The 23,198-nt window shown below is 36.9% G+C and overlaps 1 protein-coding gene across 3 annotated transcripts in view; it reads left to right on the top strand.

Moving 5' to 3' along the window:
- Positions 1-23,198, top strand: part of NTN1 (netrin 1) — a 346,673-nt gene that overhangs the window by 227,059 nt on the left and 96,416 nt on the right. For all 3 annotated transcript variants that reach the window (XM_074225607.1, XM_074225608.1, XM_074225609.1), the window contains exons 4-5: positions 7,146-7,295; positions 11,388-11,441. In XM_074225607.1, the coding sequence (XP_074081708.1) occupies positions 7,146-7,295; positions 11,388-11,441 (204 nt within the window). The remainder of the gene's footprint in view (positions 1-7,145; positions 7,296-11,387; positions 11,442-23,198) is intronic.

Here is a 23,198-nt window from a genome sequence, read left to right as displayed (position 1 = left end):
ACAACATACTATCATAAGATGTTAAAAATCCCTTTAATAATACATTCTTGGGTGGCTAGGTGGCGCAGTGGATAAAGCACCGGCCCTGGAGTCAGGAGTACCCGGGTTCAAATCTGGTCTCAGACATTTAATAATTACCTAGATACGTGGCCTTGAGCAAGCCACTTAACCCCATTTTCCTTGCAAAAACCTAAAAAAATACATTCTTAAATTTTAATAGGAAGTAAATATAGTTTTTTGGACTATCCTGTTCTCTTTCTTTTGATATTTGTAATGTCAATTGCCCTTCTTAAATCATAAGATATTTTTCCATTTTCCAGAATCTTTTTGATTAATATTTTATTTTGTTTTTCTATTACATGTCATGAAAATTTTTCCACATTCATTTATTTGCATATTTATAAGTTACACATTTCTCTGCCACCCTCCCCTCCCCTCAGTGACAAATAATCTGGTAAAAGTTGTACATATATATTTGTGTTTGACATGTTTACATATTAGTTTGTGTATGAGGAATTGTGTATAAGGGAAAAGAAAGAAAACCATGGGTTATAAAGGAAAAACCTAAGAAGTTTTTAAAAAGTGAACATAATAATCATTCAGATTCTGTAGTATTTTTGGTTTTTGGTTTTTCTTCCAGATGTGGGTGGCATTGTCCTTAACAGGTCTTCCAGTGTTGTATTATATCTGTGTATTGCCGAGAGGAGCTGTATCCATTTGAATTGGTCAACTCACAATGTTGTTTTGAATGTGAACAATAGTACTCCATAACATTCCCCAATTGATGAACATCCCCTCAATTTCCAATTCTTTACCACTACAAAAAGAGCTGCTATAAATATTTTTGAACATGTGGAATTTTCCCCATTTTTAGTGATTTCTGTTGAATGTAGACGCAGTATTGGTATTGTTGGGTCAAAGAGTCAAAGTTCAAAGATTGCTCTTTGGGCATAGATCCATGTTGCTCTCCAGCATGGTTGGATTAAATCACAACTCCACCAACAATGCATTAATGCCCCAATCTTCCCACAACCTTTCCAACATTGATCATTTTCTCTTTTAGTCATCTCAGTCAATCTGATATTGGTATGAAGTAGTACCTCATAGTTATTTTAATTTGCGCTTCTCTAATCAATAATGATTTGAAGCATTTTTCATAAGATTACATATAGCTTTAATTTCTTCATTTGAAAACTATTCATATTCTTTGATCATTTTTCAGTTGATTGTCTCCAAGATCTTCTAAAGATTATTCATAATGACTCAACAGTCAAATTTGTCAGGTCTTTCAGAACTTTTGGACCTAGTGATATAAATGCATCAAGGGCAATTAGGTACTTCATTACTATCTAATCTTCCTATTTACTTAGGGTATCAACTTACTATGATCTATTTTTATTTTATCTTTTCTGTTCTAGAAGTCATTCTCCCTAGTAGGAAAAAAAAGTAGTTCTGCCTTCTCTATGTTGTCTGTTTTCTGCATTTTGGATATTATTCTCATCAGAATTGAGACTGCTCTTCAATAGGTAACACCTATGTCTGGGAAGAGCAGGAGAAACCTCCATTAGGAATAGCTAGGAGAGATTTCTGCTTACAAGTTTAGAACCAGTGTCTGTAAATCAGGTACTATAATTGCCCAGTTCAGAAAAGCAAATATTCACTAGATAATTGTTTGATTGTTTTTTCAAAGACTAACACAATATAAGGGAGGTGATGCCATAAGAAACTCGTGAATTGGATTTGAGTGAGAGTGCTGTGCTAAGTACCAGTTTTACTTTCTCCTCCAGAGCCATCTGGTTCCAGTGGCCAGATATGAATCAGGATGACTAGAGAGGAACCTGGATGTGAGGCAGTCAGAGTTAGATGACTTGTCCAAGGTCACATAGCTCATAAGAATCAAGTGTCTGGGGGTGGCTAGGTGGCACAGTGGATAGAGCACCGGCCTTGGAGTCAGGAGTACTTGAGTTCAAATCTGACCTCAGATACTTAGTAATTACCTAGCTGTGTGGCCTTGGGCAAGCCACTTAACCCCATTTGCCTTGCAGAAAGAAAGAAAGGAAGGAAGGAAGGAAGGAAGGAAGAAAGAAACAAAAAAAAGAAAGAAAGAAAGAAAGAAAGAAAGAAAAGAATCAAGTGTCTGAGGCTAAATTCGAACTCCCATCCTCCTTACTTCAAGACCAGTACTCTAGCCACTCAAACTCTTCAGGGAAGGTTCTCTCAGAAACTTCTTCTTTCTTACAAATCTCTGTATCTCAGGCTCCCTCTGAGTTAGGTATCACCAGAGTAGGCAGAGACAAGAAAAAACTCTAGCATTGTTGTAAAGGTCCTTATTATTTGGGGTTCAATTTTGCCTGAGCTCTCCTTCCCCCCATTTCTTTTTATTTCCCATCATTTCCTATTTTTTTTCTTGTCATCCAGTCTTCTCTGCCACATGCCCTTCAGGGAGTTTGAAAGGAAAGTTCTGATTTGGTTCTCATGGTTAATGTCTCAGTCCCCATTCATATTTTTAATATTCCTTCTGGCCCCTCTCAATTTGGAATAGAAATAAATGACAATTTAAAAGAATTACCTGAAAGTGATCTCATATAGTTTCTTATCAGTTAAACAAAAAATTCAGAAAGACATTCCACATTTACTTTATTAATTAGAAAATTTTTAAAATGATTTTTGCTAATATTTTATAGATCTGAATTGAAAGACTGATACTCAAATCATTTTCTTCTCAAGCTTCATTCCTTAAAGTCAGTTAGCTGTCATTTGGTTTATGGAGTTGGCTAAGTTTAATAAAATGTGAGATACTTGATTTTTTGATTTAGTTAAACCTTTACAACAATGGAGTTCCTTATTAATGGTTACATAGCAAAATTAACAGCTACCCACATTTGAAAACATTAATACCATGAGAGTAAGATTTAAGGAAATATAAGCACCCTTGTGATTTACTAACTAACCCATAATTATTCTCAAACACAGTTAAATCTAATCTGCTTTAGATCTCAAACTTGAATGGAAAACACATTTCTAATTCACTTAAAAGCCCTCTGGCTTTAGAGCTTCAAGGCAACTTGATCTCCAAAGCCCTTGATAGTGACTTTTCTCCTGTTTTTGATTTATGTATAGTGGATTAAGGGGAGGGAACTTTTAATTGCTTGGATATTGCTTATCAAGACTTTACATAATTCCTGCCAATTGATCTACTTCCTATCTCTTACAGGAAAGAAAAGAAAGAAAATCATAACAGTAAAATATTATGCTTTATTTCAAAACTTTATGATGACCCTTTTCCAGTAAAAAGGAAAATCTAGAGCTTCTTTACTATCCCTAAGCATCTTTTCCTGCCATGTGAATAGTAACTTGATTAGCACTTAGCACACTACCTGCCACATGATTGGGCCTTACTGTATAGTTATTGATTTATCCAGAATTGGATATTTATTAAAAGTTGCAGTTTTGTAGCCAGTTCTCTGACACAGGATCGTCTAAACCTTTCATAATTAAAATTCTAACCCTAACTGGAACATAATTTTAAGAAATAGAAAATAGAATTTTAAACAGAGAAAAAAAGAAATATTTTCATATAAGAGTTTCTTCTCTTTTAGTGCCTACTCTACCCCTCATAAAATTATAGAGACTTGTGAGGTATTTTAGCCCTTCCCTGATATACCTGGCTTCAGGTCAGATTCTCATCCCAGTCTATTCCCAACATCTCAACTTTTCTATTCCCATTTATTCCAGACACAGCATGTGCCCAGGAAAGCTCAGAAGTTAGCAGGATGATCCAATGTAGAATACTAATATCATTCTTTCAGAAGCTTACATTCCCGAGGATGCTGGGTTAAAGCATTTCCTTACTTTTAGTTCAGAGCCAAGAAACTGAAACCAATCAGGGATTTTAAAGGCCAGTACCTTCAGGTAGACATGTCTTTGTCTAGGATTCTAGGATTTTTGTAGACTTCTATCTCGAAGTAGGCAAGTCTCATACAGTGATGTTTCTGGGAGAAATTGCCATTTCTAGGATCTATTTGTGATTCCTGTTTTTGGGGCGGGGTTTAGGACTTTCAGGAAGTTAAGTGTTGAACTCATAAATGATTAGATTTATCCAAATAATGGAAAGAGTATAGAAACCTGGTTTAGAGCTGGAAGAGACTTCAGAAGTCATATAATCCAATCTCCTTTTGTCATTGGGGAAACTGGGGCCTGAAGAAGTTAAGTGACTTGTCCAAGGTCACACTTGTAGTGGCATAGATGGCCTTTAAACCTAACTTCTCTAACTTTAGGAATAGCCCTCATTTTAGTATATCATACTCTCTTCTCTCCATTCCACTTCTCAAACTATCCAATAAGCAGAACTGAATGATATCAAAATGAACTCTGCAACTAATTTTCCAGGTGACCTCCAGCAGGTTGTGTTTCCTCTATTATGCATCAATTTCTTCCCCCTTTAAAATGAAGGGGTTGGACTAGGTAATTTCTTAAGTTTCTTACTGCTTTGACATTATAATTTTCTAATTTTTATGACTGTGACACTAAAAGCCTTTGTTCCTTCAAAAAGAGAAAGTGGGGTGTAATAATGATAACTAGTATTTATATAGTTCATTAGGGTTTGCAAAGTACTTTACAGGTGCCCTCTTTTTAGAACCTCTATATTTCACAATTTTATAGAGAAGGAAAGTGAGCTAGAGAAAGACTATGTGATTTTCCTAGAGTGGCACAGTTAGTAAGTATCCAAGTGAATACTGATCAAATATTAGGATTAGACCTAGGGTCCTGATGGAAAAAAATACCTATTTGAAGACACAGGATCTGGGTTTGAATTGCAACTTTGTCACCTTGGGCAAGTCACATAAGCTCTGTGGGTCTCAGTTTTCTAATGTGTAAAATGACATGGTTGAACTAGGTAATCAATAAGACCCATTTCAACTCCAAATCCTAAAATTTCCATTCTTCAATTATGACTCCTACACTATCTGTGAGAAACAGTTGGGTAAAATGGATAGTCAACAGTCATTTATTAAGCACTAAATCTACACCAGGCTAAATACTGGAGATAGAAAGGCAAAAACTTGGTCACTACCAACAAGGAGATTCCATTCTAACAAATTTGACAACATGCATTTAACTATATACACATACAAGATATATACAATGTAAAAAAAAAAGAAATTCCAAAGGGATTTCCCTAGTGGGAAGACTAGAAATTATCTTTTATGGAAGGTTGGATTGAGTTGAGTCTTGATGTCAAAAAATCAAAGAAATAAGGAAGGGGAATATTCAGGTCTGGGAAGACATTGAGTGAAGAGCAATAGTCTGGAGGAGTTCACATTTGAGGAATAGTAAGTAAACCAGTGTACCTAGATCATAAATTAAATGGAAGGGAATAAAGCCATAAGATGTCTAGAATTTGGAAGGTGCTAGGGATATTATGAAAGGCTTCAAATGACAAGTAAAAGATTTCATGTTTGAGCCTAAAGATAATTGGGAACCCCTGAAATTTATTTGGGGTGATAGGGATGGAGTTTGTGACATGGTCAGACCTGTACTTTAGGAAAAATCATTTTGGCAGCTCAGTGGAGTATATAGATTGGAGTGGGGACAGACGTGAAGTAAGGAGACCCACCAGGAGGCTTTTACAATAGTTCAGGAATGAAATAATAAGGATAACCAACCAGTGGTTGAATGAGTGGAAAGAAGGGGATGTAGTGAAGGTAAAATCAACATGACTTTGACACCGGATTAGATATTTGTGGTGAGTTTGAAGGAGGAGTTCAAGAATGACACTGAGGTTGTGAATCTGGGTAACTGGAAAAATGATTGGTATCCTTGGCAGTTACAAGAATGTTGGGAAGCAAAGGGGATTTGGGAAGGAAGATTATAAATTCAGTTTTGAAAAATGTTAAGTTTGAGATGCCTGTGGGACATTCAGTTTGAGATGTCCAAATGACATATGTGAAAATGAAACTCAGGAGAGATATTAGTTTTTAGATATTTCAAATTGGCAATCATTTGCTTAGAGATGATCATTGACCCTATGAAAGCTGATGAGATCATCAAATAACACAGCATAATTGGAGTAGAGATGAAAGCTCAAAAGAAATCTTGCATCATAACTCCTGGTTTGTGGGCAGTCCTGGATAGAACTCTGGACTTGGAGTAAGGAAGGCTTGAGTTTGAATCCTGCCTAAGATATCTACTAACTCTTTGTTTCTGAGCAAGTTACTCACCCTCTCTGGTCCTCAGTTTCCTTATCTGTACATAAAACTAGGGTAATGGACTCAGTGACCTCTAAGATTTCTTCCCACCTTAAATTTATGACCCTATGAAATTATGATTTCTTCCTATAACTTCACCTCAGATAGATTGGTCAGAGGGCTCAAATGATCTTTCCCTTTACCAACAACCTCAGATCACATGGATAACTAATGTCCTACCTCCTGCTCAGTTATCTCCTTTTCCAATGTTATATCGGATCTGCTAAATGAATGTCAACCATCTAGGGAACTAAGAATGTGCTATAATGGGGCAGCTAGGTGGATAGAGTGACCCAGGCTGACCCTGGAGTCAGGAGGACCTGAGTTCAAATCCTGATTCAGATACTTAATACTTATTTAGCTGTGTGATCTTGGGCAAATCACTTATTGCCTTGCAAAAAAAATACTCCTCCAAAAAAAAACCAAACAACAACAAAAAAGAATGGACTATAGTGTAAGAAATATGCAGAAAATCTGAAAACCCCAGTTACTAGATAGGAATTTATAAGTAACAGAAAATAATTTTTCCCACAAATTTCTTATCCATTCATTATTAGGAAATTTTGGTTCTGTTCATAAAAGTATATTTGAATTTTGGGTTTCCTTACAGATTATAGCAAGATCCCCCAACCTGTGTGGAAATGTTACTATATTTTTGTTCTTCGGTTTTAATTTCCCAGCTCTAGCCATTTTGCTGCAGAACATACCAGGATCCTTACAGAATAATAAGCATGACCTTTCCTACTTGCCTCTCAGATGGGTAGGAAGGGGGGGGGCAGCTTGGTTCTTTCTTTTCTATGAGAAAGATATTTATTGGGATTGTTCTTATTTGATGTCGATTCTTACTTTTTCTTCTTTTTTCTGACATTGTTTGTTATGTGTTTCCCCTCCCCACAGCATGCGATTGCCACCCCGTGGGAGCAGCTGGCAAGACCTGTAATCAGACTACAGGTCAATGTCCCTGCAAAGATGGTGTGACTGGCATCACTTGCAATCGATGTGCCAAAGGTTATCAGCAAAGCCGATCTCCCATTGCCCCTTGCATAAGTATGTGGAATCATCTTTTTTGAAGTCTGTAGCACTAATAGAATTTATTTCTAAATTCTTTGTAAGACTTGTATTATTTCCTAATGGATTTAGGAGCTATTAACACTGATATGTGCACACTAAATCACAAGTTTTTTTTCCTACCTCAGTTATATTGCTATGGACCTAATTAGATTAAAACATGTATAATTCAGCATACTCTAATGTAGAAACAAGTATATTAGGCATATTTATTTGCCTCAGGGGTTATGTTATGTTAGTACAACAACCTAAGACCCAATGAATTATATGATGAAGTAACTAATTTGTTCAATTATCCCTGAGCAGACCTCTTTGGCAGACATTGGGATGTCTATTTTTGTTTGTTCTGACTACACAGAACAGATGTATGGCAAATGATTATTGTTTCTTACCAGCCCCCAACACCAAACCAGATTTTACGTTTCCTTCTCAAACATTCTAGACTTTGTAGTGGGTGGACAGGTGGTTGGGTGACTCTTGGATCTTGCTTTTACATACCTCTAACAGAGAGAAGACCAGCAACATTTGAGCCCTAGCAAGTATGGGACTTTAATACCATCTATTATTATTATGGGAAGGGTAATGCTGTTTCTATTTCTGTGTAGATATGTTATATGGTATTGGTTTTTTGATTTTTATATTCTCTCTTAGAAAATAAGAGAAGTAGCAAGGTTCCTGTTCCACACTACCTTCCACCACTCACACCTTTAAACTAACAGTCATTCTCACTTCATATTCACCACTTTCCTCACAACAATCCTGTGATGCATATAGTGCACATGTTTCTGGATTCATTTTGCAGGTTAGGAAATTAAAGCTCAGAGGGGCCAATCCATTTACCCATGGTCATAAGGTTTTTAAGTTTTAGAGCTACCTCCTAAGTATTTACTTTACTTTTTCTATATTTGTATAAAGTTCTATCATTTGACACACATTTCTTTCCCAGTATGAATGGTTTTGAGCAAATGGCAGTACACACACAGAAATAAGGAAACCTGTTAAGACAAATTGGAAGTTAAAAGTTAAAAATCAGTGTGAGTCTTTTTTTTTAGTGACCCTCTGCCCTCCAGTGACCTTAAAGGTTTAGGGAAGGACAGCAGTCAACTAATCCTAGCCAAAAAGTAGAATCTAGATGTCTAGTGTCCTTCTAAAAACTTCATAGAAATTAGAAAAAAAATCTAACCTCCCTACTCTATTCTCTTCCCAGAGTGGCATCATAACAGGTCATCTTTATGATTCCCATCCTATAGTGGAGAGGAGCTGCTTTGAACTATCATATAAGCCCATTGGGCACAGGTTTTCTTCTAGTTATGGGGAGATTCTCAAGCACATTACAGTGGACCATACCAACTAAAAGAAGTTTTGAGAGTAAAAGGAAGAGGCATCTAAATTAAGATTTCTTTCTCCTCTGACTGTATATCTGACTCTATATTTGAAATGTTGTTATTATTCTATCAATATTTGTCAATTATGATACATTTTAATGAAATTATTTTCAGAGATAGAGTAATAATAAATAAAAGCTCAGGAAAGTTCAGCTAATTCTTTGTTCATGCTATGCTTAAACTTGTCAAATGAGTTTTTTTCCTTCACCAATTGTCAAAGGCTTATAACATGCGAAAATTCCCCTTTTTGGTCTGTCTAAAAAAACCCTAAAGGGAACATTTTTCAAAGTTGGACTAAAATTCATATAGCCATCTTGGGTTATGAAAACATTTTTAATGGTTTCATTTTTAAAAGGGAACAAAAGCTCTCAAATTGCTCAGAAATGAATGAAATATAATATTTTAAACTTATCCCTCTATGGAAAGTCCAAGCTTGAAAAACATTTGAGTTTTTAGAAGCAGAGATATAATAACTGGAAAATATGAAATCTCTGTCTACTCACCCCACTCTTTAACTTTTCCTTAGAAGGGGCAGATGTCTGACTGACTGGTGGAAACCTTCTTGCTGAAAGCTTTGAACTAACAAGCACAGTCAATGATATTCTACTGAGATTCAAACATGTAAAATGTTCCTTCATAAGGAGGAAGGAGGAAAGGACTAAAAAAAAGCAACAATATCACTGATATGCCCAAACAACTGGAAAAGAAGTAATGGGAATTCTGTGTAAAAGAACTATGGTACCGAAAAGGGAGAAACTAATCTGAACAGGATGGACATCATTTTTCCCCCAAAGTCCTAGTTAGGAACTATATTACTGAACTTGCATTTATCACCTCTTTAGAAAGTTTCATGAATGGAGCTATGGGGTTCCACACTCCCTGTGAATATTTTCTTGGTCACAGGTAGCTTATGAGAAAGATAAGAATGAGGCCATATTAATTTTTTTTAAGTTTTTTTTAAGTTTTTTTTTATTTTTCAAGGCAATGGAGTTAAATGGCTTGCCCAAAGCCATGCAGCTCAGTAATTATTAAGTGTCTGAGGCCGGATTTAAACTCAGGTAATCCTGACTCCAGGGCCGGTGCTCTATCCACTGCACCACCTAGCCACCCCAAGGCCATATTACTCTTTGAGAACTCTTGTTTACCCAGCCTGTATCTCACAACCATCAGGCACCAGTGTGCCTCTTTAAAATAAACATGATTATGTTGTGTATACATCATGGCTATCTGCCTTTCAGTGGTGAGTGATCCTGAGAATAGAGCATAAGGCTCAAGGATACCATCTTGGTTATAGTCTGAGATGTAGAACAACCTTGAGGCCATTCTTTTCTGAGTCCTTCTGAAGCAAATGAGAAGTTCATCATTATTATTTTGTTATTATTAGGCTATTAGTGGTGATAGTATTAAAATCAAGAGCAATAACTATTACCTATATCCTCATTGTACTGTTCTCCCAGAATAGTTGTAAGGGTCATTGCTTAATGTCATTGCTTTGATTCTTCAGTTCCATTTAGACAAATGTAGTGTGAAATATATGTGTTTTAATACCAAACCCTCAGCCCTGTTAAGATCCAGCCTTTCATTACAGTGAATGTCATTATGGAAAGTCATGATTTATTTACAAAATGAGGATTTTTTTCCTGCCAAGATCATTGTTGATGTCAAAAATCTGTCTGGCTCCAGGATGACTGGTTTATACCAGGTCCATAAAAGATCCAGGCTCATTGATTCAGAGTTTGTGGACAAGATGAATTTATCCTCATGAATAAGACTGAGCCAGACTTTGAGCTGAGAGCCTCCTGTCTGTTGCCTGGTAAACTCTGGGCCTTTGGCTTCAAGAATGGAGGGTCATCTTGAATGAGAAAAATAGGAATACCAAGATTGAAAAACTTGAGTTCTTAGAAGCAGAGATATAAATTTTTGCCAACCTAATGCTCTTGCTTCTCTAAGCACAGATTAGAGATTCCTGGAGAACAACTGAAACTCTCATCTGCCAGGACACCTCTGCTTTCAGCAGTGCTCAGATCCTAGTCAGTACAAGTCATATTGTATTTTAAGGGGAATTGTGAATAATACAATTTTATTCTTTAAATCTCTCATTTCATGTTTTTTGACATGCTCCTCAGGAAAATTCTCCTACCCAAGAAGTTTTGGTCCTGAGTATTTATGTTTCCATGGATGTGCAGAAACTAATCCTGACTTTTTGCCTCCATAGAACACCCAAAGTTTTCTAATTTGTACATGGGTTGATGACAACCAATGATCACAATACAACTCAAACAAACTTCTCAGAAAAAGTCTGTCAAGAAGAGAGGATCTCCCTGATGAAGCTGAGGGACTGGGGAGTCCATTTTCTCTCTAACCCAGGACTAGTAGAAATGTGGTTGACCTTAACTGCCCCCTTGTCCATCAAACTGCAAGGTCCCTTGATAGTGATCACAGATTATTCATATCTCTGGTAGGACTATATCACACCATAACAAATTAAAGTAGCCCATTTCCCCTGCCTCCTGGTCTGCCCCAGTTCTCTTTAGGTTGTCCTTTTGTGATGTTTAAGAGGCTTACAGATGGACTTAGTGAAAATAAACTGGTATGCTTGCTGTCCTCAAGATTAAAAAAAATTAATGTTGTTTGTCTCTATTTTCATTCCTTTTGCTCTTCTTACCTGGACCTGAACTTCTGAAAGAGATTCCTGTAGCTCCCCCCACCACTGCAGCCAGCAGCATAGAGGAGCCAGAAGGTAGGTTTGTTTCTTAATCTTTATTTACTTTTTGAGTTTTAGTTCTGAATTGCTGTGGGTAGAAGAGTATGGACAGAACTGAAGGAAAATAGGTGGAGAGGAAGAACATGAGAACAAAGATAAGGCTCTCTTGCTAACTACTGTGTTCTCTATCCTAGGTTTAAATATTCATTTTACAATTATGGGTTTGCTGATACCTACTTTATCATGATAAGGAGGGAAACCTTTGATAAGGGAACCCCTCCCTCCCTCCTTCGCTCCTTTTCCCCCATCTCCCTGTTGGGAAACCAAAAATCAAATTCATCATAGTCACACAAATGAGAAACTGTTTACACTTCAGCTTTAAGCTGGTATAGTAGAAGGTTAGTAGTTCTTTAGTTCTAGACTCTCTGGGTCTCAAGATGACTTCTTTTTTTTTTCAATTTTAATTATATTTATTTTCTTTTTGTATTTTTATTTTTATACATTACTAAAATATTCTTGTTTAAGAGTAAACATAATACCCTTCCCCCCAAAAATATAGACCCTCATGAACAATAAAGTAAAGAGGAAAAAATTAAGATTACAATTAAAATTAAAATAATAATAGGGACAGCACTGAGAATAGAGCACCAGCCCCAGAGTCAGGAGCACCCAAGCTCAAATACAGCCCCAGACACCCAACAATTACCCAGCTGTGTGACCCTGGGCAAGCCACCCCAACCCCATTGCTCTACAAAAACCAAAAAACCCCCAATAAAATAAAATGATGATGATGATGATAATGATAATAATAGGAGTGGACAGAGAACTGGCCCTGGAGTCAGGAGCACCTGAGTCCAAATCTGGCCTCAGACACCCAACAATCACCCAGCTGTGCAGCCCCAGGCAAGTCAACCAACCCTATCTGCCCCGCAACACCCCCAAAATAATAATATTAATTTAAAAAATGTGCTTCAGTCTCTGTTCCGACACCACCAGCTCTGTCACAGGTGGATCACATTCTTTAGGATAAGTCCATCACAAAAACTACTTCCATATTTTTCCACTGTTGCCATTGCTGATCGCAGTTCCCTCCATTTGTACTTCCCCAGTACCATACACTACATTTTCTCTCTCCTTTCACTCTGTCCCTCTTTTTAAATGTGCTGTAGGGTAGCTGAGTGGCACAGCAGACTGATCACTGGCCCTGGGGCCAAGAGGCCCTGAGCGCACATACCGCCCCTAAGACCCAGCAACCACCTGGCCCTGGGGTCTGGGACAGGCCATCCAGTTCCAGCCCCTTGCAAGAAGTAAAAAAGAAAATGTGTTATGTGTGACCACTCTCCTCCATGGTCCACCCTCTCCTCCATCACTCACATCCCCCCCTTCCCCCTGTCCCCCCTTCTCTCCTACTTACTCTAGATGTATATACTCTATTGAGTAAATATGCTGTTTCCTCTCCAAGCCACCTCTGATGAGAGTGAAGGTTCCTTCATTCTCTCTCGCCTTCCCCCCTTCCATATCATTGCAATAGCTCATTGTAATAAAAAACTTATTATATGAAATATCTTAGCCTATTCCACCTCTCCCTTCTCTTACTCCCATTACATTTCCCTTTTAGCCATTGACTCCATTTTTACAATATATTATATCTTCAAATTCAGCTCTCTCCTGTGCTTCATCCATAAAAGCTCCTTCTACCTGCTCTATTAAATGAGAAGTTTCTTATGAGTATTATCAGTGTCATTTTTCTATGCAGGAATACATGTTCTCCTCCACTCTCTATGCTTCACCTGAGTCCTGTATTTGAAGATCAAACTTTCTGTTCAGCTCTGGCCATTTTAACAGGAACATTTGAAATTCCCCTGGTTCATTGAAAGTCCATCTTTTTCCCTGGTAGAGGACATTCAGTTTTGCTGGGTAGTTGATTCTTGGTTGCATTCTAAGCTCTTTTGTCTTCCAGAATATTATATTCCAAGCCCTATGTTTATGAGCCTTTAATGTAGTTGCTACTAAGTCCTGTGTGATCCTGACTACAGCTCCACAATATTTGAATTGTGTCCTTCTGGCTGCTTGTAATATTTTCTCTTTGACTTGAGAGTTCTGGAACTTGGCTATAATATTCCTGGGGGTTGTTTTTTTGGATCTCTTTCCAGGGGATATTGGTGGATTCTCTCAATTTCTATTTTGCCCTCTGCTTCTAGGATATCAGGGAAATTTTCCTGTAGTAATTCTTTGAAAATGATGTCAAGGTTCTTTTCCTGATCATGACTTTCAGGTATCCCAATAATTTTAAATTATCTTTCCTTTGTTTTCCAGATCAGTTGTTTTTTTCAATAAGATGTTTCACATTTTTCAATAAGGTGTTTCACAGCTCCATTCTAGATCTGAAGGATTTGTTTTCCTCAGATCTTTCTTATCTCTATTTCTATCTGGACAATTCTGTTTTTTTTAAAGAATTCTTCTCCTCAATAACTTTTTGAACTGTTTTATCCATTTGACCTATGCTGTTTTTTAACATGTTATTTTCTTCAGCATCTTTTTGGATCTCCTTGACTAAGCTACTGACTTCTTTTTCATGTTTTTCCTGCATCTCTCTCATTTCTTTTCCCAATTTTTTTCTATCTCTCTCACTTGATTTTCAAAATCTTTTTTGAGCTCTGTCATAGCCTGAGCCCAATTTCCATTTTTCTTGGAGTCTTTAGATGTAGGAGCTTGTACTTCCTCATCTTCAGATTGAGTATTTTGTATTTCTCAATGGTGTTCCTCTCTTTTTTCTGTTTACTCATTTCCCCAGCCTGTGCCTGGTCTTGGGGAGCTTCCTGAGCTTTTGAGTATTATTGGGATAACCCCCACAAGGATCTCTTTCTGTGAGGCTCTGTCTTCCCTCCTGGTCTATGAATGACCACAAGCTTACCCCTCTGCCGAAGGACTGAGGTGGGGGGGACCCTGCTGTTCTATGGGGGGGCCTAGACTGCGATCAGGAGCTGATTATGGTCAGAGCACCAGAGTCCTGTTCCAGGGACAGAGGACAGACCTCAGAAGTCTCTCTCCACTCCCCTACCTAGGTTGAGTACTCAAGGCTCAGTTGCCTGGGGGCTCCAGCTTATCAGCTCCACCTGCTTCAGGTTCCTGGATCTGGGCCAAGCTACTCACTAAGTGCCCTGAGGACTGGCTTCTCCTGCTTGCTCTGGCAGAGGCCTCCCTCACTGATCTTTCAAGTTGTGCCCCATGCTCCCTGGGGTGTAGGTCAGGAAACTGTCCCTGCTGCTCTGAGGCATAGCTCCCAGATGCCCTGGGGCTGCCTCCTGGAGGCTGAAGTTCCTTCACTCTGGGGGAGGGCACCCCTCCAACCCCATGGAGCGGAGCCTTTCTGCTATTTTCCATGTTACCTTGGGCTGGAGAATTGCCTCACTGGATCCCTCTGTGGGTTCTGTCTCTTGAAAATTTAGTTAGAGTCCTTAGTTTATAAGTTTTGAGAGAGAGCACCTAAGAGAGGCTCTTCTCCTGTTGCCATCTTGGCTCTGCCCCCCCCCCCCCCAGATGACTTCTACAAACCAAGATGACATCCATCTGGTTGTTTCATAAAGATAGCAAATTCAGCATCGCAAAAACAGAAGTCTGTGTCATTCCTGCAAAACCTATCCAATTTCATCTATTTTTCTTGGGAGAACTATCATTTTCCCCAATACTCAGGTTCACAACCAGTCATCCTTAGTTACAGTCCATATACAATCAAATGTCATATCTTGTTGATACCTTCAAAATAGCTTTTGCATTAGTCCTCCTTTCTTTCTTTACTTACCTGGCCCAACAACTTTGTTCAGACTCTTATCATCAGTAGTGATTTGTCTCTCTACAGTATTTCCTATATCTTTCTCTCTTTGGTCAATGCTTAATACATAACAGCCAAATATTTTCCCAAAAGTACAAGTCTGATTTTGTTATTTCCTTGCTTAATAACTTTATTGTCTTAAAAAAATTTGTTTGTAGAATAAAATGCAAATTCCTCTGTTTAGGATTTAAAGACTTGCCCACTCTGATTCAAGTTATCTTTCTAGATTGACTTCCCATTACTTTTCATCCTTCTCTGTATGGTCAAGCCAAACAGACCTAGGTAATATTCATGTTTATGACTTCTATCTTACAACTCTGTTTTTGAATATACTATTACCAAATTCCTAGAATGATGTCTTTCATTATCTATGCCTCTTGGAAAACTTTGCTCTCATCAAGTTTCAACTCATTCCACTTCCTATAAGAGAATTTTCCTGATTACCATTTATTAGTGCTTCCATAGCTAGGGTATATACCTCGTAGTAACAGAGACATCAGCTTATATTCCATCTCTCCTACAAACTGGATTGTATGCCTGGCAAGTCATTGTACTGTCCTTATTCTGCATTGGCTGAGAAAATTCTCTTTTTGAGTTTTGAGTTGAAGTCCCTGGTTTTCTGAACCCAAAACTAAATAAATAAAACCAAGACAACAAAATGTATTTAGTTAGATAGATAGATAGATATAGATTTAGATATATATACATACATATTGTTCTCCAGGTTAAATTATTAATTTCTTTTTTAATATTTTATTTTTTCCAATTACATGTAAAAAACAGTTTTTAACATTTGGGTGTTTTTAAGTTCTTAGTTCCAAATTCTATCTTTCTCCCCCCTCTCCTTTCCCTTACCTGAGATGGTAAGCAATCTGATATAGGTTATATATATATACATATATATATATATATATATATATATATATATAATCATGTAAAATGTTTTTGTATTAGTCACTTTATGCAAGAAATGAAGAAAAAAGAGAAAAAGAAAGAGAAGGAAGGAATGAAGAAAGAGAAACTAGCATGCTTCAGTCTATACTCAGATAATATTAGTTCTTTCTTTGGAGCCCAATAGCATTTTCCCTCATGATTCCTTTGGGATTGTCTTGGATCATTTTGTTGTTGAGAATAACTAAGTCATTCATTCTTCATCATACAATATTGCTGTTACTGTGTACTTAGTCTGGTTATGCTTACTTCCTTTATATCAGTTCATGTAAGTCTTTCCAGGTTTTTTTCTAAATCATCCTGCCTATTATTTCCTTTTTCTCTTTTTTTCTTTAATCTATTTATTTATTTTGAATTTTACAATTTTTCCCCTAATCTTGCTTTGCTCCCCCCACCCCCCACAGAAGGCAGTCTATAAATTGTTTCCATGATATACTTTGCTCTAAGTTGAATATGATGAGAGAGAAATCATATATTTAAGGAAGAAAATAAAGTATAAGAGATAGCAAAATTACATAATATATAACGGTTTCTTTTTAAATTAAAGGTAATAGTCTTTGGTCTTTGTTCAAATTCCACAATTCTTTCTCTGGATACGGATGGTATTCTCCATCACAGATACTCCAAAATTATGCCTAATTGTTGCACTGATGGAATGAGCAAGTCCATTAAGTTTGATCATCACTCCCATATTGCTTCATCATCTTGGCCTATTTCCTCTGGATATGTTCCAGAAGTATATATCAATATTTTCCTAAAATATAATGCCTAAAGCCGAGCATAATTTTTCACATATGTACATAGGTGCTTTCACTTCCCTCATGATTATTATTGTACCTCCCCAAATGCAACCTGTGGTCTATTTACTTTTTGGAATTCCATATCTCACTCCTCACACTGAATTTACATGTTGTTCATGAAAACTCTTACTAACATTGTGCATTTCATATTGCTACTTAATATCTAAAAGATTAAATGGACAGTTTTGGGATATAAAATTGAAAAGTTTTTATATGAACTGTTATCTAACCATGCCTCCCCTTCTTATAATTGTGAAGTTGATTTTGTAAAACTAAGAGAATGCTCTGTCTATAAGAGTATCTTTTTAAAATAACAGCATAAAATACATTGAAAACTAATTAAATAATTTACATAAACCTTTTAAGTTAAGATGTAATAGAACAATTCTGAAAGAAATACAAAATAAGATGTAATTAACTCTGGGTTTCTTCTCAAATAGAAGTAGAATGGACACCAGGTTGAGGTCAGAAACATTGCAGGCTCTGCTCAATCAAAGCAACGTCTTTAATATAAATTAGAACATGCTCCAAAATCACAGAATCTCAAACTTGGAAGAGATCTAGAGACTATCTAATCCAATTATATTTGAAGGAGAATCTTTTTTATAATATAATTAACAAGTAGTCACCTTGTTTTTACATTAAGGTCTTCTAGACCAGAAGGGACTACCTATCAAGGCATCTCATCTCATTCCATTGCTTGAACAACTCTAATCATGAAGAAGTTTTTCCTTATACCAAGTTTAAATTTGCTTCTTTATAACTTCTGCAAAGTGTGTGTTTGTGCCTCCTGTGGCTAAACATAGAATCCCCCTTATATTTTACTGCCTTTCAATACTTGAAAACATGAACCACTAAGTCTTCTCTTTTTGCGATAAACTATCTACAGCACTTCCTTCAAATATCTTACAGTTCCTCTTATGGCATATTCTTGAAACTCCTTCATCTTTAAAGATTTCAGTTGTCCTCCTCTGGAAGCTTTTCAGTTTATTGATATCCTTACTGAAATGTGGCATTTAGACTGGAGCACAATGGATGTGGTACTATTAGGATATAGTAGAGTAGGATTTTCAGCCACTCTAATCTTGGATATTAAGCATTTCATATTGCTGCCTAATATCTAAAAGCTTAAATGAACAATTTTTGGATATAAAATTGTAAAGTTTTATACAAACAAAATCAATATAGTTAAAAATTAGAAGGGAAATTGTTAATTGTATAGTTCCTTGTTAAAAGTCTATATATTTAGAATATTTAAGGAATAGATGAAAATTTATAAGGACAGGGGCAACTCAGTGGCACACCGACCCTGGAGTCAGGAGGACCTGAGTTCAAATTTGATCTCAGTCATTTCATAATTACCTAGATGTGTGACCTTGGGCAAGTCAGTTAACCCCATTGCCTTGCAAAAACAAAAAAAATTATAATTTCAAGAGCTATTTACCAATGGATAAGTGATCAAAAGAATGTGAATAGGCAGTTCTGAAAGAATTCCAAGCTTTTAAAAATCATATAAAATAAATGCTCAGAATCACTAATAATCAGAGAAAAACAAATTAAAAACAGCTCTAAGGTTTTTCCTCATACACACATCAGATTGGCAGAAAGTACCAAAAAAATATTATTGTAGAAGGACAGTAGGGAAACAAACACATCATTATACACTGTTAATGGATCAGTGAATTAGTCCTGCCACCCTAAAAAACAATTTGGAAATATACTCACCAGATCACTAAATGGTACATAGCTTTTCACACAGCCAAGCACTACTAGACTTGAGCCCCCAAAGAGATCAAAGAAGGAAGAGAAAGGCATGAATATAAAAAACACCTATAGCAGCTTGTTGTATAATGTCAAAGCAGAGGTACCCATAAATGGAGAGTAGCAGAAGAAATAAAGTAGCTCAGATCTTTGATATTGTAATGAAAATCAAAGCTAACATTCATGTTAATTTGTTTAAAAATTATTTATGTGCAATATCCCAGTTACTCCTACTGTCTTAAAGCAAGGTGTACTAGTAGAACAATTTAACCAAAATGGGAGACAAATGACAAGACATATTGATATTCTTGTACCCTGACTTCCACTAAACTCCTTTAATAAGTTTTCTATACTACATTACTCTACTTTCTGAAATACTATCCATTTCCCCCAGCTCCTGATACTCAAAGAGTTTCCCTTACACTACTCTATTGAAATTGCTCTCTTTAAGGTCACAATGACCTCTTAATTACCAAGCTCACTGAACTTTTTAGAATCAATATCCTTTTTGACCTCTCTGCAGAATTTGCTTAGCCTTCCTTAAGGAGATTAAAGTCAAGTTAAGTACCTGCTATATGCTAATCACTGTACTAAGTGTTGCACACACAAACACACACACACACACACACACACACACACACACACACACAGAGACACATATTAAACGGGAAGGTGGTTGGTTCGTTCTTGTCCTTAGTTATCAAAGAAGACCAAAATGACATTACTATTTTTGAGAAAAATTACAGTGTATCCAACTGTGGCTGATCAGATCAATACAAGCTTGGAATGCTCTACCATAGATCAGGCACAAATTGTCCATGTGAATATCTGAATACCTGACAAACTTACATATGTCACATTTCCTTTGAGCTGCTTCAGTTCTGCCTTCCTCATAAGAGTGCATGCCATGCTGGGTGGTCTTGTGCCAATGTCTCCCAACTACAATCAATTCTGAAGTTCTTAAGAGACCTTCATGGTGTCCCGATATCACTTCTTGCCCTCAGTAAGTTCTTCTTAAGATAGTCTTTTTGGCAAACATACCTTTGGCATTCTACCAATGTGCCCAGTCCATCATAGTCCCACTTTCTGTAGCAGTGTTGGAATGCCAGACAGTTTGGCTCAAGAAAGGACCTCAGTGTCTGGTATCTTCTCCTGCCAAATGATCTTCAGAATCTTCCCAAGACAGTTTAAATGGAAGCGATTCAGTTTCCTGATGTGCTGGTATGTCCAGGTTTCACAGGCATATAACAGTGAGGTCAGCACAATGGCTCTGTAGACCTTCAATTTGGTAGTTAGTCTAATACCTCTTCTCTCCCACACTTTCTTTTGGAGCTTCCCAAATACTGAGCTGGTTCTGGCAATGCATGACCTCATTGTCAATATGTACTTCCTTTGAAAGAACATTGCCAAGGTTAAGTGAACTTGTCCACAGTACACAAAACTTCTCCATTTGCTGTAATCAGTGGTTCCATATATGGATGGTGTGCTAATGGAGCATCTGTGTTTTCTTGGTGTTAATTGTTAGACCAATAGCACAAGTAGCAGAGAATCGATCCATACTTTGTTGCATCTCAGCTTCAGTGGCTGCATTGAGTGCACAATCATCTATAAACTGAAGAGCTTGCACCAATACTCCCTCCACTTTGGTTGTAGAATTTGCCATCAGGGTGTAGCTGACCTTGGAATACTCTACCATAGATTGGGCCATTTTCTTTCTCAGTGAAGGTATTTGATAACATGGTTGAAAAAAAATAAAGTTAAAAAGCATGGGAACAAGAGGAAGCTCCTCTCAGGAAGGTGATCATCCTTTAGGTGAAGGACTCTGACAAGCATCTTAACCAGCAACAGCTAAAAGTGATTTTCACAGGCCAATCTATTCTCTTTACCTTTATAGAGATGGATAATGAAGGCTTCCTTGGATTCTTGGGGGAAGAATAGTAGTATTAAGGGGAATCAGAAAAGTCTTCTTGTTAAGAGGAAGGATTTTTGATCGAGACTCAAAAGAAACCTGGAGGCAGAGATGATAAGGGAGAGAGACAGCCAAACATCAAGACCAACCAGTGAAAATGCTCAGAATTGAGATGAGTATTTTTGCACATGGATTAGCAAGAAAAGTAGTTCCCTGAATGTAGATTCATGGGGGGAGGGCAAGTTTGATGAGGGCAAGTATAAGACTGAAAAGAGGGGATATAGGAGAGATGTTATGGAAGATTTGACAGGCCTTGGAAATAGTGTTTTTGGGAGATGAGAGAAGAGTCTGAAGAGTTAAGAATGATACATATGTTGGGAGGTCTGGATGACAAGGAGAATGGTGATGTCCTAGACAGTATTAGAAAATTAGGAAGAGGGGGAGAATCTGGGGTAAAATGTGAATTTAGTATAGTTTGACAGTTTTTGATAGTCTCTATTTTCTTGGCTTCTGGGGGCTTACCTCCTTTATTCCTTTTGTTGCTGGTATCTTAAGTTCTTCATGATCCTTTAAAACACAGATAGTAGATTTAGAGGAAGGAAAATCAAAGGGCAATCTAGACCAATCATCTTTGTATAACTAAGAGACTATCCCTGAGAGAAGTTAAAGTGAGTTGACTAAGCTTGCACTGTAATAATAAGTGACAGACTCATGTTTTTGATTCTAAAACCCATACTCTTTTCCTCTTTAAAGTTGATATCCTTCTTCATGCCAAAGGTAACAATTCTACTTGTGCCTTTGAAACCATTCTCTTCCCAGACCACGAATCTTGACTAGGAGCTCATATGCTACATTCATATGCCACAACTTTTTCAGTCATTCCCCTAATCAATCAGCACCCACTTTGTTTCCAATTTTTGCTAGCACAGAGAATGCTATTATGAATCTTTTATGGTACCATTCTTCATCATTGGTCTTCTTGGGGCATGTGCCCAATAGAAGCTAGGGTGGCTAGGTTAAAAGATTTAAATCTGGGGGACTTTCCTCATATTCATTCTAAAATATTTTCCAAAACAATTAGACCACTTCACACCTCTCCTTGTGTATTAATGTACCTGTCTTGTCAAAAAACTTTGACTACTGACAGTTCCTTTTATTTTCATTTATTGATAATTTGATAGGTATGAGATATTTTAATTTGCATTTATTACTAGTAATTAGATGTATTTTTTCATGAGGTCTTTTATACTTCTGAAAACTCAACTGGCATGTCATTTTGCAGACATCTATTAGAGAATAGGTCTTGTTCTTTTGCATGTATTCCCTAAATACCTCATATATCAGACTTCTTTTGGTGAGACCTATTATCTCATTGACATTGGAAATTCCAGGTGAAAAAAATCCTTCTACCAACTCAGGTCAACAACTATCCTAAAACTTGTGGTCAACAGAGTGCAGACAATCATCCAAAGTCACATTACTTTGACTATAATATCACCTCTCTAGTCATTACTCTATTTTGCCTCATATCAAACATAGTTATCCAAATATTTTTTCTCCAAAAGACAATTTCTTTTCTTATCCTAGCTGCATTGATTTTGTTCTAATAAAAAATTTTTAAATTCTATAAGTAAAATTTAACATATTATTTGCTATGAGCTGAGCATCCTCTTTAATTACAAATTTGATATTTTCTGTCTTCATCTTTTATTTGCCTCTGAAGCTTTTGCCATGTTTAGCCATCAATTAGACAGGTTGTTTACAATCCCTGGAATGCACTATTTCATCTTTACATCAAGGAGTAGTTTCAGGAAGCAGTGAGAATATCAGAAAAGCCACTATCTTTGGAATTAAAGGGTATGGGTTCTTATTCCACCTTTGATACTTATTATCTACCTGTGTGACCTTAAGCACAAGACCATAGGTCTGTTTCTTCATTGGGGCAAAATTGGACTAGAACAGTCTTCAAAGACCTTTTCAATTTTATACCTATGATCCTCTGGCAAGTCTTTCCTGAGCTCTTCTGCCTATTAATGTTCTTTTCTTCCTTAAGTGACCCATTTATTTATCTGGATATGCATTGTGTTTCTCAGTAGAATATAATGTATTCGATGACTGTCGTTTGTGATTGTGCTTGGCTCAATATTTAGCTCAATTTCTTTTCTAGTTGTCTGATTGTCACAGAATTTCAGCATTAGTTGGGACCTCACAAGCTATCTAATCTAATGCACACCCAAGAAAAGCTCCATCTAGTCTTTGCTTAGTGATTTTAAATTGGGTGGGGGGATAGTTAGGAAGTATTTCCAATTTAAATCTGTCTCTTTGTACCTTCCTTCCATCACTTGTACTTCTGCCATCTGGGACTAGGCAGAACAAGTCTAATCATTCCTCTGCAGGGATCCCTTTAGGCAATTAACAAAGTATTATGGTATGATCACTTCCTTATTCTTGGATAGTATTCTTCTCTTAATGCAGGCTAACACTGTTTAAGCTTTCTTACATCACATCCTGCACATCACACTCAATGCAGCCTCTGAAGC

This window comes from Macrotis lagotis, chromosome 2, assembly GCF_037893015.1.
Source record: "Macrotis lagotis isolate mMagLag1 chromosome 2, bilby.v1.9.chrom.fasta, whole genome shotgun sequence".
Lineage (NCBI taxonomy): Eukaryota > Metazoa > Chordata > Mammalia > Peramelemorphia > Peramelidae > Macrotis > Macrotis lagotis.
The sequence above is the reverse complement of the archived record's forward strand: the minus strand, read 5'-3'. Positions and strand labels throughout refer to the sequence as shown.